The sequence below is a fragment of the Schistocerca cancellata genome, chromosome 9 (assembly GCF_023864275.1).
Source record: "Schistocerca cancellata isolate TAMUIC-IGC-003103 chromosome 9, iqSchCanc2.1, whole genome shotgun sequence".
Lineage (NCBI taxonomy): Eukaryota > Metazoa > Arthropoda > Insecta > Orthoptera > Acrididae > Schistocerca > Schistocerca cancellata.
This window is the reverse complement of record NC_064634.1, coordinates 403495393-403514927: the sequence shown is the minus strand read 5'-3', so window position 1 is coordinate 403514927 and position 19535 is coordinate 403495393. Positions and strand designations below refer to the sequence as shown.

Genomic DNA, 19535 nt, shown 5'->3' with positions numbered 1-19535 from the left:
CTGATGACATTGTAATTCTGTCAGAAACCGCAAAGGTCTTGGAGGAGCAGTTGAACGGAATGGACAGTGTCTTGAAAGGAAGATATAAGATGAACATCAACAAAAGCAAAACGAGGATAATGGAATGTAGTCGAATTAGTCGGGTGATGCTGAGGGAATTAGATTGGGAAATGACACACTTAAAGTAGTAAAGGAGTTTTGGTATTTGGGGAGCAAAATAACTCATGACGGTCGAAGTAGAGAGGATATAAAATGTAGACTGGCAATGGCAAGGAAAGTGTTTCTGAAGAAGCGAAATTTGTTAACATCGAGTATAGATTTAAGTGTCAGGAAGTCGTTTCTGAAAGTATTTGTATTGAGTGTAGCCATGTATGGAAGTGAAACATGGATGATAAATAGTTTGGACAAGAAGAGATTAGAAGCTTTTGAAATGTGGTGCTACAGAAGAATGCTGAAGATTAGATGGGTAGATCACATATCTAATGAGCAGGTACTGAATAGAATTGGGGAGAAGAGAAGTTTGTGGCACAACTTGACTAGAAGAAGGGATCGGTTGGTAGGACATGTTTTGAGACATCAAGGGATCACCAATTTAGTATCGGAGGGCAGCGTGGAGAGTAAAAATCATAGAGGCAGACCAAGAGATGAATACATTAAGCAGATTCAGAAGGATGTAGATTGCAGTAAGTACTGGGAGATAAAGAAGCTTGCACAGGATAGAGTAGCAGTCTCAGGACTGAAGACCACAACAACAATTGAACTATACAGTGCCAATTTGAGGCATTAGTGGAAGTGATAGTTACACCTCTGAACGTGAGTACTATGAGTGAGCTTGAGAGGAAGGTATGTCCAGAAACTAAGTACTGTTTTGGGAAATAGCTGGTTAAAGAAATTTTTTCAAACCAAAATTTATTTTTACAAGAAGGGGAATTTCTTAAACTATTTTTCAGTGTTGTTGCCACTATTGTTCAGATGTTTGTTGTAGCAGGAAATTAACTTTTCTATATCCTCTTCATAAAAGATGCCACCATTGAAGACTGCTACTGCCGAACACTGGTTTTTGCGTTGTCATTGCTCGCAAAGTGCCTTCCTCCAAAAGTGTGCTTGTAGTTAAAGAACAGGTGGTGGTCAGAAGATGCGAGGTTGGACTTCGATGGGTGATCAAAATGCTCCTGACCAAATTGTTGAATAAGGTTTTGAGCAGCCACGGCAGAATGGGGACGTGCATTGTCATGAAGCAACACAGTGCCTTGACTAAACATCCAGTGCCTTTTGTTTTGAATGACAAACCAAAGTGTTCTGTGTTTTACAGTATCTCACCATCCGGACAGGACACAACCCCAATTATTTTTTGTGCTGATAACATTGTTCTGAATTTTAATTTTTTGCAAGACCATGAGTGCCTTGTTTTTGATTCTGAAGTGACAAGACAAATTCATCTCCCTGACCACTGTACTGGGTAAGAAATCTGAAAGCACTCCCAAGCCAGTTCATTTTGTGGACATCAGTAAGCATTTTCAGAACCCAACGGGGACAAAATTTGTGAAAATTTAAGTGATTTGTGTCAATTTCATCCAAAATAGTTCTCTCTCTCTCTCTCTCTCTCTCTCTCTCTCTCTCTCTCTCTCTCGTGTGTGTGTGTGTGTGTGTGTGTGTGTGTGTGTGTGTGTGTGTGTGTGTATGTGAACTCATCACAAAGCATTGTTGTTGTGAACCATCTGTTCGCATGAATTTTCTCATTTGTTTTTTCTCAACCAAACCATCATGGACAAAAGGAGGCCGCCCACACAGTGCTATGAACATTGGGTTGCCCACCATTGAATTGTCTCACCCACTTTTTCACCAATCCATCATACATTTTCACCATGAATCTTTACAAGTTAATGACAGATATCAGTTTGCTTAATATTCTTTAAGTTAAAAACCCATATTATAGAACACACTTTTCAATCGGCAGGCTCAGAGATTGTCTTAAACATTTTGAGTGATCATTAACAAATATAAACACAACATTATCCAGCTTTAGTAGCATCAGTGGAAAGACAGTGAACCCGAGAAATGAGCGTGAATGTGCGGAACTATAACACTAGTGCCGCAGTGGCGGTAGAACAACACTACCTACACTGCAGATACATGTTGTACTTTCTGCTGCAAGAGACATGGAATTAATAGCTGATTGATATGTTGGAGTAAGCCTTGCAAAACTTTGAGAAAATCCAGGAAAATAGTGGAGACGACCTGTAAGATATCTTGTCCCACTGAGGTAGACACATTAACTCCAAAAGTGGAAAGGGAGAAGGGTTTCTGGGGGAGTCCCAAACCCAGACTTTATACTATATTTTAAAATGTGTGTCTGATTCTATATGCTGTTCTTGAGCATGGGATGAGTCAGCTCTCTGTAAGCAGCTGGAAGTTGACCTGACTACTGCAAGTGAATTTAAGCTGCTATGAATGGCTGAGTTGAGAGGGCTGCTGAACATTGTGAACCAGAAATACCAAACATACCTACATTGCTGTCCTCTCCTGTGGATCATTTCTCATCTACAGAAAGTATGTGATGTATCACTATTCATCAACTCAGCTGTAATTGGCATGTTAGTTGTAGGGTTAGGGATCAGGGAGAAGGCATTCACAATCACCAGCAGGGAAACTGCAGCAAAGGATGGGAAGGAATGTCAAATGTACTCAGTGAGTATGGCTGGGGGCTTCAGTCATTGAAGAGGGTGTTCCATCAGTCATTGAGGTAACAGAGTGCACTTGACTGCTGATTGCAATGCATGTTGGAACAAATGATACCTGTTGTACAGGCTCTGGCATAATTCTTTGACCATTCCTGCGACTGCAGAGATGATGAAGGCAAGCTTTGCTCATAGAGTTTGAATGAAGCTCACAGTTTGCAGCTTTATACCCAGAACTAATAGTGACCCTCTAGTCCTAAATTGAGCAGAAGGCAGGAACTAGAGACTCCAATGGCTCTACGACAAGACAGGCTGTGACTTCTTAAACTTGCATTAGTGCGCTTAAGGTTGAGAAGTATAGGGTCCCCCTAAATGGGTCAGGCATGCAGTGATCAGAGGCTGCTATCCAGGTAAGGTGACTGTGTGTGAGATGTGCAGAAGTTTTTTTAGATTAGGATATTCTCCATCAAGACCAGATAATGATAGTTTTAGGAGACTCAGAAGTGTTGGTGTAAAATAAAAAATAAAAAAAATCCTTTGCTGGGTTGAATACTAAAACACTAGTGATTAGCTGTCAAAGAATTCACAACAAGTGCCACTGTTTGAAGCACTCCTCAAAAGCAGTGGACCTCATATAATACTAGGTGCAGAAAGCTGATGACAACTAGAAATTTAAAGCACTGAGATTTTTGGAGAAAATGTAAGTACATGTCAAAAGAATAGGATAATGGGAACTGGAGGTGGTGCATTTGTCACAATAGAAAAGAAACTCAGATCCATCAAAATACAAACTGATGCTGCATGTGAGATTGTTTGGATAAAACTTAGTATCAAAAATGGGCATAAACTTACTACCATTGTCTGCCAGACTCACATATTTAAGTATTCGAAAACTTTAGAGAAATTCTCAGTTTGCTAGTACGTAAGTGTCCCAATGATACTAAGTATATCAGAGTCATTATGGTAAATTACGGTTTTGTAAATGGGGGCATGGCAAAATGTATTGTAAAACATTACTAAATGCCTTCTCTGGAAACTACCGAGAATAGATAGTTTGGAAGCCCACTCATGCTGGAAATATATTGAATCTAATGGCAAGGGATAGATCTGACCTCTCTGAGGATATCCACGTTGAAACCATTATCTGTGACCATAAGACAGTTCCCACAACGGAGATTACTTAGGTACAAAGGGCAACTAAACAAGTAGGCGGATCTGTACGTTCAGCAGACCTGAACAGGAGCATGTAGAAGAACTGTGGGTCAGGTTTAAAAGAATATTGACTATGTGCTTAATAAGTACGAGCTCATTAGAATAGTTCATTATGGGAGGGACCCCCATGGTATACAGTCACTGAAAAAAAAAAAAAAAAAAACTGCTGCATAGTAGGTGTAAAACAAAGCATAGGGCTACAGATAGTGATGATGAATGAAACACACTTTGCTTTTTGGGAGGGAAATGCATGAAGCATTCAGTGATGTCCATAGCAACATCTTATTGAAATATCTCTCTCAAAGCTCAAAGAAATACTAGTCAAATGTAAAGCCTGTTAGTTGTGCCAAAGTGAGTGTCCAGATACTGAGGGGCAAAACAGGAACTGCTGTTGAGGATAGCAAAGCAAAAGCAGAAATGCTGAACTCAATTTTCAAATAATATCCACATCTATTGCCCAAATTAAATTCTTGCACCACTGCAAAGATGAGTGCTAAAACTGGTATGTAGCACTGACAGCTAAAATCACTCAAATAGAAGAAAGCTCCAGGGCCCTGTGGAATCTGTCAGATTCTATACCATATTTGCAGCTGAGTTATCCCCTCTTTTAACCATAATATAACATCCATCCCTCAAACAAAATACTGTGCCCAGTAATTGGAAGGTAACACAGATTGCACCCGTCTAAAAAAGGACAGTAGAAATGATCCACAAAACTTACTGTTCAGTATCCTTGCTCTCACTACATTTGAGCTATAATCTTTCAGAGCTCAAATGTAGTGAGAGCAGAATGACCTCCTCCACACCAACATGGGTTACAAAAGTGTCGGTCACGTGAAACCCAACTTACACTTTCATTGCTTGACATTCTGAAAACCATAAATGTGAAGGCATTTGGATAGTTGCAGTATTTCTTGACTTCTGAAAACCATTTGATTCAGTACCACACCTATGATCATTATCAGAAGTATGATCATATTAAGAGAAATTTGTGACTGAATTGATGATTTCTTGGTTGGGAGGATGCAGCTTGTTCTCTTGGATAGAGTGTCATAGACAGATGGAGAAGTAACTTTATATGTTTTGAGAGTGAAAACATGGTCCAAGAAGGCTGTATTCTTTTTATTATTTGCGCAACTGCCCAATATCACCTTGGGTCATTTTCAAGTACATGTCATAAGCTTCCAGGTTCATTTCTTAAGCTTAAGATATGTGCTTGAAGATTACCCAAGGTTAAAATTGGCTGATTGCACAGATAATAAAAAGAATGCAGCCTAATTGGACCATATTTTCGTTCTCAAAACACATTGATACTGTGGCCCACACAAAAATAAAATCTAAAAAAAACCAGATGTGCCCCTGAGAGTGCGTTGAGAACATTGGTGTTAATGTTGTACTTTAATGACATTGCAGACAATATTAACAGTAACCTCAAACTTACTGCAGATGACACCATTGCCTATAACAAAGTACAGTCTGAAAGAAGCTGAACAAATATTCAGTCAGATATTGAAAAGATTTCCAAGTGATGCAAAGTCTTACATCATATTTTAAATGTTCAGAAATGTAAAATTATGCACTTCACAAAATGTAGTATCCTATGATGACAATCAGCAGTTCACAGTTAGAATTAGTCTATTCATACAAAAAACCTGGATGTAACAGTTTGTAAGGAAGTGGAACAGAGCAATCAAAAAGATCAGTTGTAGGTAAAGTGGGTGGCAGATTTTGATTCATTGATAGAATACTAGGGAAGTGCAATCACTTTACAAAGGAGACTGCTTGTGAAATACTCATATGACCTGTCCAGTGTTTGAGATCCATTGCTAACAGGACTAAAAGAAGATATTGAATGTATATAAAGAAAGACAACAGGAGTGGTCACAGGTTTGTTTGAACCACACGAAAAGCTTATGGAGATTCTGAAGAAAATTAACTGGTAGTCACTTGTAGGTAGATGCAAACTACATAATAAAAGCCTATTTACAAAGTTTCGTGAGGCAACTTAAAGTAATGAGTCCAGGAATATTCTACAACCACCAACATGATGCTACTATAGTTATTGCAAGGATAAGATTAAACTAATTACAGTTTGCACAGACACAATTAAGAAATCCATCTTCTCTCACTCCATGTTTGAATGAAATTGAAAGAAACACCGATTATTGGTAAATGAGAAGTACTCTCTGCCATGCATTTCATAATGATTTGCAGAGTATAATTGTGGGTGTAAATGATTACCTTCTCGTTGCAAAAGTGAAGAAAATTGCACGTGGAAGGAAATTATGAAGTCTTTCTAAAGTCATTTGAGAGAATGCACCAGTGCATAAACCTACATCACTGTACTCCAGAAGCCACTGTACCGTGAGTGTGAGATAGTATGTACTTCGGCAGTCGATCATCCCCCCTCCCCACCACCACCACCACCACCACCACCACCACCACCACCACCTCTTTCCGCTTCTCCTGTTCTGTTTTTGAATGATGTTCAGGAAAAATGAATGATATCAGCCCAAATTTCTGTGATGATACCCATGATAATTTTGCAATATATATATATATACGAGGAGAATTTGAGCCCTCTTCACTGAAATTTGGTGCATGTTTAGGTGACATATAACGGCTCTATAACTCTCACTTGGGATACATTTATGTATGACTGTTGCACCATGTTAGAACTTGGCAAGTCATTTGGAACTTCTAGAATGTGCTTAATATAGTCACAAAGCTGGTCTGATACTTCCCAGGCTCATGATTTGTTCATTAGGTTACAGTGCAAGACCAACCTAGGGGTTATAATCTAGTGTCTTCTTGACTTTGTGGACAAACTTGGGAAACTGTTTTCCAAAAGGTTGCTGTTTGTAGAATCTGTATTAATTCCTAAAGAGGAAATTTTTGTTCTTCAAAAAGGACATGAGCATAAAATGTCCCTTAACTCTGAAAGAGTTTGATGCAAACCTTTAGTTTATGCATTTGTTAGGTGACTTGTGTCGTTAACAATCATTGAAATGCTTTGTTGCTCCAGCTCTTTTGCATTAGCTATATTGAATTATTCTGGTGTTTCACCACCTTCAGTTATCTTACCTTCAAGCCATTTTAGTTGACTTTATATTCTGCAATCACTTCAAACATCTGTCTTTTCAGTGTGTATGCAATGTTTGAAAGGGGACTGTTTTAAACCCTTTTGCAGTGTCCCTTTTCTGGAAGACCAGAATAAGTGAGCGACTGTATGGATCACATTTATTCATTTATCGACATTCCTTAACATCAGAAGTAATAATTTTTTTTCATTAAAACAGCCACTAAATTTACACTTTTGACTTACCTGAGCATTTCCATCCTTCACACCACTGCATGATGTGCAGATGTTTACAGCATATTGTACTATATTTTTCACCTGTATCCACAATACCCCACATCCTCATCATCAGATGTTTGATGTTGGTTGCTCAGATAATTTGCAACTGTTTTCTATTGCACTTGTTAAGAAAGAATATTTTGCTACCTATCTTAACATCCCTTTTGCCATTTGGTGTCATTGAAGCTATAACATCCTTAGTGCCACATGTCATGCTTATGGAATATTCCCCCCACCCCCAACAAAAAAAAAAGAAAAAATCCTGTATGCATATGACAGGTACTATCTAAGTAGATGCTTTCTGTGTGGAGAGCCCACCTGAACTATTGAATAGGACTCTACAATAATCTTGTCAACAGCAGAATCACGAAATCTGCAGGTGAGATCATTGCATAATTGTCAGAGTTTCTCGTTCAAGCCCTCTACTTGATTCTGAACAGGAGAACAATGATTGTTTGTGGATAAGGTGCTGCAAATTAAGTCAAGAAGGAGGCTATGATGATTTGTGGAGGTAAGTGTTATGCCCCTGAGGGCTGGCAACCCATATTACACCACAGAGGACAGGGTTGTCTATGTCCAAGACGTACCAAAAGCACCATGGTAAACATCGGCTATTTACATACAAGATAATGGAAACAGACATTCGGAGCACTACTTCCTGCAGGGGGAGCTCAAGACGCGGCCTGCAGGAAGTATCAGTACGCCGAAACCTGATTGGCTGGATACAGATATTTAGAGGCTAGAACCAGCCCCAAAGTTCAGTTCATTCCAGATGCTGACCTCGTGGATTGTGACTGCTGAAGATTAGGTCTCCGTCTCTGAATTGGGCTTTTACTAGTTACTAGTGTGTGTGTGTGTGTGTGTGTGTGTGTGTGTGTGTGTGTGTGTGTGTGTACCATGAACCTTTGTGGAAAATTATAAGTGAACTTTTGTTTGCCTCAATTCTCAATTAGGAGACTTTTACTGGCATTGTTATTGTTACATTTCTTTTGTTCTTTAGTCATCAACCTTGTAAACTTACATAAATAAAAGTTGTGTTTGTGAAATATTGCAAATTGTCAGTCACAACAGTAAGTACTTAGAATTTCAGTGATTAATGCAAACACTGAGCTATTGTGTACAAACATTCCTCCATTAGGCTGAGATCTGCAATGCAAAAATTTTTGAAGAGTTACAATTTGTAGTGATAGTTTTATGTTCAGAACTGATAACAAGAAACAAAAAGAAGTTAAACAAGGTAGCATTTATCAAATTAGGAAGTTAGCAGCAGTATTTCTTCAAAGGACTGCTACAATGAAATGCAGTAATTCAGGATGTCATCTGGTTAATTTGGTTATTTTACTTCATTGCTGATGGATTGAAGTCACTGACTTATAACTGTGTAGAACATACTATACCAAAATGCATCCCTTTATGGCAACTTGATCGAATTCATTAACTAATTTACAAAATGTCATACATGAGAATAATATGGACAACATGAAATAGGATAGATTGCTACTAACCACAAAGAAGATGTGTTCTCTCTCTCTCTCTCTCTCTCTCTGACTATAGACAAGTTTTCTGCAAGTTATTGTTACCAACTACTTTTATAAAGAATTACATCAAGCAGTCTTCTTTCAATGAACCTATCTTCCACTCAATGCCTGCTTCATATGGTTAGCTGCAAGCTATCTCATTTCATATTGTAAGAAAAACTGTGGTGGATTGTATGTTTTTTCACTGGCAAATGTTTTACTTTCCAGTCCCATTGTTGATAAATCTTTTTCTTTTTTCCTCCTTCTGCAGAAAATTGCATGGTCTCCGGATTCTGAATACTTGCTGTGTGCACTCTACAAAAGATGCAGAGTGCAGATATTTTCCCTTACTGATTGTGACTGGAGGTGCAGAGTAACAGAAGGCACGAGTGGTCTCATAGATGCTTTATGGTGTCCTGATAGCAGACACATTCTGACCATAGGTGAATTCTATGTAAGTTTTTCTATCCATCTAGCTTCATAAAAAATTTTAATATTGTGATGTCCTGAATGAAGTGTGATTAATGACCAGGAGAGCCTATTTAGCTTTTAGCCGAAATATTAAATGTAAGAAGTATTCGTGACTCCTAGGCTTTGTACATTAGAGTGTACACATAGGTGCGGTAGTGCTTCACCCAACAGACCTGATAAATATATTATTTTTATCTTACCTGTCATGTAATGTATCATTTATTGTCAGTTTACGACGTTATTGTGACTGAAGGAAATTAAGTATGTTGTGTCTGAGAAATGAATGGGCATTTGAGCAGGCACTACAGCTGTATTCAGTACTTTAGAGTATAAATTTTTGCTAGGAACTTATGGTAGTAAAGACCTATTGGCCTGTTCATGCATAATTTACAATAGGATTAACATTCCATTCCAGTATATTTATACTTTTAGTAAAGGTAATGGCAAATAACAAGTCTGTTTTGAATGGATTGTGATGTGTGTCACCACAGTACAAAATATGAGAGGTATTTCTGTCATCATCTTATGTACAGAGATCAGGCATATGCCTACTCAGTTTTCACAGAATTTATGTCCACCATTTCCTTGGTCAATGAATGTTGTTCCCCTTCCTTTTGAGTAATTGTTCAGGATTTTTTTTGAAAGTCTTTAATCTTCTATTCTATTCACATGTTTACATCTCTCTCTGTATTAAGATGTTTCCTCATTAACAGCATGTACATTTAACTCATTTCAAAATCAAATGTAAACCAGGTGATATGATTGAAGTATGAAGCTAGATTATGTGCAAAGGGATGTTCCCAGAAACTGGCACATGATTGTGAAGAAACTCCTTCACCTGTTGATATGTATGAATCAACTTGTAGTCATTTAGCTTTGAATAGTGTGTGATATCAAAATGAAGCAATGTAATATGGAGACTGCCTTCCTTGATAGTGACTTGCAAGCCTGCCTGATGGAACAGCCTGAAAGTTTCATCTATGATTATGCAACTTTGGTCTGCAAATTAAAGAAAGTCCTTTATGGACTGAAGTGATCTCCTCAGTGTTGGAATCAAAATATTGTTGTCTAGTTATTTGTCTTTTCAAACAGCTTTATTCAAATAATTGTGTGTTTCATGTCCAGGTTGATGCCCAATAGGTGTTTTTAGCTATTTTTGTTGATGACTGACTAGTTCTGAGTAAATCAACAGCAGCTGTAAATAAAATACTTGAAGAATTCAGGATTCATTTTGAAATTGTGGTTGATGATCCAAAGCTTTGTAGGACTGGAAATCGGGCAAGAATTTGAAATTTAAAAATTGCCCATGTGTCAAGAGGACTATATCAATTGCATCTTAGAATAATTCAACGTGAACAACATGCAACGCCTACTTATTACACTTTATAGTTGAACTTACGACAGTGCTCATTTGTTGCCACTGTAACAAGACCAGACATAATATCTCTTGTTAGTCAAGTATGTCAGTTTCTCAACAATGCTGGACCTGAGCATTTGACTGCAATTAAATGCATCCTAAAATATCTACAAGTTTCAAAAAACAAAGGTATTGAATGCAGTGGTAGCAGTCTTGAACCTCTTGTGTACATGGATTCTGATTTTCCTACACCTGCATCCACATGATTACTCTGCAATTCACAATTAAGTGCCTGTCAGAGGGGTCCTTCAACCGCCTTCAAACTATATCATTACTGTTCCACTCTTGAGCAGCATTCTGGGAAAACACACTTAAATCTTTCCATGTGAGCTCTGATTTCTCTTATTTTATTATGATGATTATTTCTCCCTGTGTAGGTGGGTGCCAACAAAATATATTCACACTCTTGAGGAGCAGATCCTGCTGCAACCTAGAATGCCTTTGTTTTAATGACTGGCACCCCAATTAACATGTCATATCTGTGGCACTCTCTCCACTATTTTACGATAATGCAAGATGAACTGCCCTGTTTTGAACTTTGTCAGTGGTCTTTCTCAGTCCTACCTCATGCGGATCCTGCACCACACAACAGTACAGCAGAAGATAGTGGACAAGCATAGTGTAAGTAGTCTCTTTAGTAGCCCTGGAAACATTGATGTTCATCGTTTAACGTTGGGGTATGTCAGTGTACTAACAAGTGGACTTGTTACCTGGCCATCTTGCTCGCAAAAATCTGTTGCCAGATCTACAACAGAAGCAGCATATGCAGCAGCATCCGAATGAGCTGCTGAAATAATGTGGCCTTGCTCATCCTTACAGGAGCTCAGTGTCAACATGGAGCAACCAGCTCAGCTCTTTAAGGACAGTCAGAGTACACTGCAGTTGTGGAAATAATAATGAACATCACAAAAGGACTAAATATATGGACATAAAGTTTCATTGCATTCAGGAGAAGGCAAACAATGGTTCTATTCTTTTGTCCTATGTCGAGTCATATTAGTTGGCAAACATGGTTGCACAAGTAGTTACCAATGAAAAGTACAAAATTAATTGTAGGTCATTATCAATTGTGTTTTGGTCTAATGATGTCAGAACTCTATATAATAATCATCTTTGAGCTGTGAAGACAAGTGCTGGCACGTTTCATTTCTTCATTGTATCGGAAGGTGTCAGACAGGGTTGTATTCTGTCTCCCCTCCTCCCCCCGCCTCTGCCCATCAACTGTTCAATATCTATGCAGAACGTGTCATTAGGAGTGCTCTTGATGGTTAGACTCTCGAAGGCACCTCAATCACCTCTATTGGTTGTAGAACTATTAACAACCTGTGATTTGCTGATGGCACCGTGCTTTTAGCTAGCAGCTAAGATGGACTTGCCAAACCACTAACAAAAGTAAAGGATGTTAGACTATCATGGATTAGACATCAATCTCAACAAGTCCAAACTCATGACAGTCGATCAAGGAGCAAAGCTTCAACTTAAAGGGGGATTAAAGGAAATGGAAACCATGCATTCTTTCATCTATCTTGGATCAAGCATCTGCAACACAGGAATCGGTGAAGATAAGATGGCAGATTACGCTAGTGTGGGTGGGTATGAAGAAGCTGCCCAAGATCTGTCAAAAAAGAGCAATGACAAACACCAAAAACGTTAAGCATGTTGAAACCTACATATTTTTCCATCTCTTTGATGGTTGCAAAATGTAGACACTTAAGGCCAGAGATAAGCAGCATATTGATGCATTTGAGCTTTGGTACATGCACAGGATGGTGTGCATAAAATGGACTGAAAGAAGAACAAATGTGTCTGTTAATGAGCTCTTAGTATTTTCAGATGCCTTTCTTCTCATGTCAACCTTAGAGTTTTCCAGCTTTTTATCAATTATTGTGATAAGAGATGGAGAAAATCTAAAGAATATAATTGTGGAAGGGAATATCTAGTGCAAGAGAGTAAGAGGAAGAGCAGCAAGTGGGGGATGTATCAAATTAAAATTATCTGTGGTATACCCTGTCAGCAGGCTGTAAGAAAAGCTGGTAACCATCTGGGATGGAGATGCTTGGTTCGTGTGGTCACTAATTTCGGCAATTAGTATGACGAGTTGTGATATTGATGATCAACTGTATGTTTAAAACAGCAAAAATGAGTTGGAGTGTTATGTATTATGGCATGTTCTGCTGATTATCTTGTGATGTCTGTGTGCAGGTGGACAATATCCTTGTTAGTGCATCTGATATTTTTGTATGTTTCCTACTTCCGAATGACATATAATCTTTCATTCCTTGGAATACTTTTTTGCTGTATTACCATTATTAATTGAGTCTGTTCTGCATCTTACTTTTGAAGTGTATTTTTTTCTTCTATTCAAGTAATAAAATTTATTCACTGTTCTATATACTGAAAAACCCTACTTGATGGGCACTTGAAGACAGAAGCCAGTTGGCCCATGAAAGCTTACTTACAAAGTTTTGAAATCAGTATTAAGTGAAGAATCAATAGAGATATTCTTCAGTCCCGTACTTATCATTCTTGTAGGGATCATAATTGTAAGATTAGGCTAATTTCAGCTTGCTCAGAGCCATTTAAGCAGTCATTCTTCCTATGCTTCATACACTATTGAAACTGGAAGAAACTTAACACGTAGTACCTTGTATGTTTGTTCTGCCATGTACTTAATTGGTTTGCAGTGTGTGTGTGTGTGTGTGTGTGTGTGTGTGTGTGTGTGTGTGTGTGTAAAATGTAATGAAACATCCTGTGAGAGGGGAAAATGTAGAAATAGACTTGTTTGTTGGACCAGTTCACATACTTACAAGAGTTGGTAGTCTTATCTTTATGCTCCATAAGCCACAGAATGCTCTTCTTTGTACTTACCTTGCTTACAAGAAATTTTCCAATAGTAGCTTTACCGTAAATGTTTCTCTGCCTGCGATTTACACTCGGCAGAGAGTTATGTGACTGTGGTGTTATCAAAGGTTACAGTCCTCTTTATTGTCCTCATGTCTCTACTAGGACATTGCATTTATGTTTCACTATTGCATTTAGCAGACAAAGATATCCCTTGAACCCTGCAGATCTAGACAACCCAGGTGGGTTGGGATTGCAATCATAAACACAATAATTAAGCAGGCATTTGAAATATACCCTGGCACTGAAATCTGTAACATCTGACATGACAGTAAATAAACACACCACATTTACGGATGTATTTGGGGTGCGGAAAAGTTCTGTGCCTATTGTAATACAAGTGGAAAATAAGGCTATGTATGTGGGTTGCAAATAAGTTGTAAAAGGAGTTCCTGAAGAGAGGTATTTGTACCAGGGTGTTCATGTTATTTTATCCTTCCCGTGTGAGTGTAATTTAGACAACAACAATTGTTTTTGACAAATATCTAAGCCACCCATCATTAACTAACTTCATTCATTCATTCATTATGTTCTGTAGGTCCCATTATATAGGAGAATTTTCAAGGATTTGTAATGAGTTAAGGTACATGTAACAAAGTGGATCGGCTGTTACAAACAAGATTAAAAGTTAATCATCATTAAACTACTACAAATTATTTAAATTACTTGAGCCCAGTTTATCATAACAAATTCATATGAAAAATATTACCTGACAATTGCTCTAAAGAAGCAGTTTATCTCATCTACATCTCATAGTAGCACATGTTTTGACCCATTTCATATTTATATGGGCTGTTCTTTGTAAAGTGGTCTACAGGTCACAATATGTGAATGAATGCATTAGTATTGTTTGCAGCCTTTGCTGACTGTGTTTTAAAGTACGGTACAGTGATTAGGTTGGAGACTTCTGTTGCAATAAAGTTCGTCAACTGAAAAATGTCAACTAGTAAACAGAACAGTGGGATCACACAAAAAACACTCAAAGTGGAGGCTGGCAAATTAAATGTAGCTTTACAAATAGTGTATCTTCAAAACACAAAAATAATTGACTAATACTTGAATTTACTTTGAAATAATATGTACTGAAACTTTTACTCTAAAAATGGGTGTCTAGAATCATTGTGCACATAACACTGCAGGAGACTTTAAGTGAGAAAATACTGTCATCGAAGGTATTTCTTGTTAATTAATTGTTAATTTAATGTTTCCATTTTCAGGCATGTGTCAGCATCTGGTCACTTGTAAACTGTTCTGTCTTATATATACACAATCTAAAGTCGACAGCCTCTCCTGCTTTGTCGTTTAGTCCTGATGGCAGTTACCTAGCAGTGATAGAAGACCATGGGTCCACAAGCAAGATTTCATTCTTTGACCCGACAGCCTGGAAACTGATTAAGGTATGCATTTATTTATTTATGGGTGTTTGGTGTGCACACCCTGCAGACACCATGATATTACTTAAGTGATACATCTGATTACTAAAAGAAATTTTTAGAAGTATGTATAGAACACACAGTAGACAATAACTGATGATACCAACACATTCTGGTAAATGACACCAAATAAAATTCTGCTTATGGTGAGGGGAAAGGGGGGTGAGAGAGAGAGAGAGAGTACGTAGTAGAACAAGTACATGGAATTGTTCTGAAGCGATATTATGAAATTATCTTCTGACTTCTGATTACACAATAGCTTCTTTAAGATAAAGGTTAAAAATATGACCTACAATCCATCATATGGCACATAAACTCTCCGTAGTATTAGACTCTCAGTAACGTCTGCGAATTGCAATTTCATAAAGTCCATGATAATTCAATACGTTACTATATTTTCTGACACAAAAGTAGGTGTGGTGGAATTGGGAAACATGTTTTGATTTACGTTATGAAGTTTCTACAATGGAAGCCATCCTTATGGTGGACGTTAGGTATTAGGCCACGTGTCTGATCTACAAACCACAATCTATTGAGTTAAGCAGGTTACAGATTATGGCACTGGGAATGTCTCTTTGCTGTCACATATCTTGCTACTCTTTTTCGTTCTGTGCATTACAGTTCCCATTTTAATTTTGGAGATGTAGTCAAATGCATTGATATCAGGGACAAGTAATGCTCCCTGTCCTCATTCTATTGGAGACCTTGATACTATGGTACCCAGAGAAAGTTCACCGTACTTCCATACATCAGCAGCTCAGTTATCTTCTTCATTATGTTCATAACACAAAATTTTTTCCTTTATTTCTGGGGCATTAAACGCTAGTAGTACATTTAGGGCCAATTGTATAAACGTCGCAGAATAGAGGTAAATTTTGATCTTAGTCCAGATAGTGTACCCAGTCACATATTTGCTATGTTGTATGACTCTAAATTCAAATCAACTGAATCGACTAAAGTATTCATATGAATTACCATGAAAAATGCTCGTGATAATAAAACAAATTTCCAACTGAAGCGGTATTTTCAACCTCTAGTATAATGCTCAGTTGTGGATGTTCATCCAACAGGATTGTTTGTACTAAATTGGTTATCAACATGAATATCACACTTTGACTGCTGAAATTAACCATGTGTCATAGAGGCACATTATTTATCATTGCAAAAATGGACAAAAGTAAGTGGAGAACGGTGCATTCTTCAAACTCCCCCATAACAGAAAGAGATCATAATAGTCTGATATCCATAAAGTAAATGGAAAGAAAGACTATAATGCTCAGCATCAGGCCTATTCAGGCAGTGTGTTTTCACATCAGTGTTGTCAGAATTATCTTTATAAATAATTTGTGGAGAATACATCATTTTGCAGCTGATAATTCGTGGTCACATGGCATTGGCCATTAGGTAGAGTGGCTGATTTGACTGTAAACACAAGCTGTTGATGATAGTGGCATTTCATCAGCATTAAATATCATTTGTCAAGGTGTTAAATGGCTTTTTTTTTTAGACAAAAGTTTCAATAGTTCACAGGTTTTTAAAGAATTGTTACCACCACAAAAGTAGACATTTGTATTTTCTGCTTAGGCACAGCTCTCATCACCCCAAATGTTGGTTTGACCACTGCAGTGATTACTGGACATGATCATTTTTTAGATGATCAGGGTGTATACACCCTGGGACAATTGAGAGATCCAGGAAAAACCCGGGAACTTTTTCATCCAGTAGAAAACTGGGAAAAACCCAGGAATTTTTAAGAACTCCGGAAATTTTTCATTGTCTTACTTTTGAGTTAAATTTTTGTAATTTTGACTGGTAAGAACTGATACTCTAACAAATAATTTTACTTCAGCTTTCTACTTTAGAATGATACTGCAGCAATAAAACATAAACGAGAGAGAAACGCCACTACAGCAAAACACATTGCGCACATGATTGATTGTCGACAGCAAAATGTCAAAGGCTTCAGGACGAATACTATGCAGTACTTCACAATAACTGCTTTTGATGAGTGTGACATCATAAAAGTTTACATTTCAAACACATTGCGGGAAAATATTGAAAATGGTAGTGTGAGAAGCGGTACTTTCAAAGTAAATTTCCTTTTACGCAAGATGAATTATGTTATGTGTGAAAATGTGAAATGAATTTCTTAAATCACAGAATGATTGACTCTCATTCAAAACTTAACACTTTCAGGACCAGCCACTTACAAGAATTTCAGGCCAAGTAGACAAGAAATTTATGTCGTCATTTAAAATTTTACTGGCACGTTTGTGTTTGATATATCTTAAAGGGTAACACTTGCAAAAAAAAAAAAAGAAGAAGCAAACAGTATTATATGTGAAAGCTTAACTTTTCTTGTAGCTATACTACAAGTATATTAATTTAAACCATAAACTTTTCCTATTTGTGTGTCCGTTCTACTTGACAGTGATGTAGCTATTGGCTGACTGCATCAGGTATCCTGTCTTCTGAATATCGGCTTTCATTTGCTGGCGAGATAATGTGATGTGAGCTGTGATTGGCTGACAAAAGCAAATCACAATCTGGATTTCAATGCTTCGGATACTAACATGCTGTGTTTGGTGGAATTCGTATTTATACTTCCGTAATACGAAAATATGCAGCGTACACGTTGCTGCACATCAAAGATCTTTCCAAACTGCTTGCCCCCCCTCCCAAAGTGCTGGAAAGTGGTGTATATAACCTTTACCACTCAAGGAATTGATAAGTTTTACAGTTCTGAGGGATATTTTCACCCAGGAAAATGTGTATTTTCACCCGGGAAAAAGTGTATTTTTATCCGGGAACTTTTTCCTTTTCTGCGTATACACCCTGGATGATGTACTCATGCCTCTGTTAGAACTCTGAACAGAGAGACCCATCTGTGAATCAACTCTAGATTTTTCTAATTAATAAACACTGCCAGAGGTAAAAGAAGTAATAAGTGGCAGAGGTGGCAGGAATGAGACCAACCAGGGATCGAAATCCAGACATTTAGAACTCTAGATCCAGTCTGTAACCATTGAGCCACAGAGGACCAACACATTGGCCAATGAAGATAACTTGTCATAAATGTACAAACTATTTCTATTTATGCAAATGCAGCTATAGCAATTTAAGCACATGTTTGGTACTGATAGTAAAAGTATGTAATTACTGCTTTTCAAACATGTTGTTGTTGTTGTGGTCTTCAGTCCTGAGACTGGTTTGATGCAGCTCTCCATGCTACTCTATCCTGTGCAAGCTTCTTCATCTCCCAGTATCTACTGCAACCTACATCCTTCTGAATCTGCTTAGTGTATTCATCTCTTGGTCTCTCTCTACGATTTTTACCCTCCACACTGCCTCCAATGCTAGATTTGTGATCCCTTGATGCCTCAAAACATGTCCTACCAACCGATCCCTTCTTCTAGTCAAGTTGTGCCACAAACTTCTCTTCTCCCCAATCCTATTCAATACCTCCTCATTAGTTATGTGATCTACCCACCTTATCTTCAGCATTCTTCTGTAGCACCACATTTCGAAAGCTTCTATTCTCTTCTTGTCCAAACTATTTATCGTCCCTGTTTCACTTCCATACATGGCTACACTCAATACAAATACTTTCAGAAACGACTTCCTGACACTTAAATCTATACTCGATGTTAACAAATTCCTCTTCTTGAGAAACGCTTTCCTTGCCATTGCCAGTCTACATTTTATATCCTCTCTACTTCGACCATCATCGGTTATTTTACTCCCTAAATAGCAAAACTCCTTTACTACTTTAAGTGTCTCATTTCCTAATCTAATTCCCTCAGCATCACCCGACTTAATTTGACTACATTCCATTATCCTCGTTTTGCATTTGTTGATGTTCATCTTATATCCTCCTTTCAAGACACTGTCCATTCCATTCAACTGCTCTTCCAAGTCCTTTGCTGTCTCTGACAGAATTACAATGTCATCGGCGAACCTCAAAGTTTTTACTTCTTCTCCATGAATATTAATACCTACTCCGAATTTTTCTTTTGTTTCCTTTACTGCTTGCTCGATATACAGATTGAATAACATCGGGGAGAGGCTACAACCCTGTCTTACTCCTTTCCCAACCACTGCTTCCCTTTCATGCCCCTCGACTCTTATAACTGCCATCTGGTTTCTGTACAAACTGTAAATAGCCTTTTGCTCCCTGTATTTTACCCCTGCCACCTTCAGAATTTGAAAGAGAGTATTCCAGTTAACATTGTCAAAAGCTTTCTCTAAGTCTACAAATGCAAGAAACGTAGGTTTGCCTTTTCTTAATCTTTCTTCTAAGATAAGTCGTAAGGTCAGTATTGCCTCACGTGTTCCAACATTTCTACGGAATCCAAACTGATCTTCCCCGAGGTCGGCTTCTACCAGTTTTTCCATTCGTCTGTAAAGAATTCGCGTTAGTATTTTGCAGCTGTGACTTATTAAACTGATAGTTCGGTAATTTTCACAACTGTCAACACCTGCTTTCTTTGGGATTGGAATTATTATATTCTTCTTGAAGTCTGAGGGTATTTCGCCTGTCTCATACAT

At 37.9% G+C, this 19535-nt stretch overlaps 1 protein-coding gene across 1 annotated transcript in view; it reads left to right on the top strand.

Annotated features, from left to right (window-relative positions):
* The window catches only part of LOC126100373 (WD repeat-containing protein WRAP73-like), an 85541-nt gene that overhangs the window by 8540 nt on the left and 57466 nt on the right, over nt 1-19535 (top strand). Inside the window, exons 2-3 of the mRNA XM_049910982.1 lie at nt 9037-9219; nt 14772-14951. Coding sequence (XP_049766939.1) covers nt 9037-9219; nt 14772-14951 — 363 coding nt within the window. The remainder of the gene's footprint in view (nt 1-9036; nt 9220-14771; nt 14952-19535) is intronic.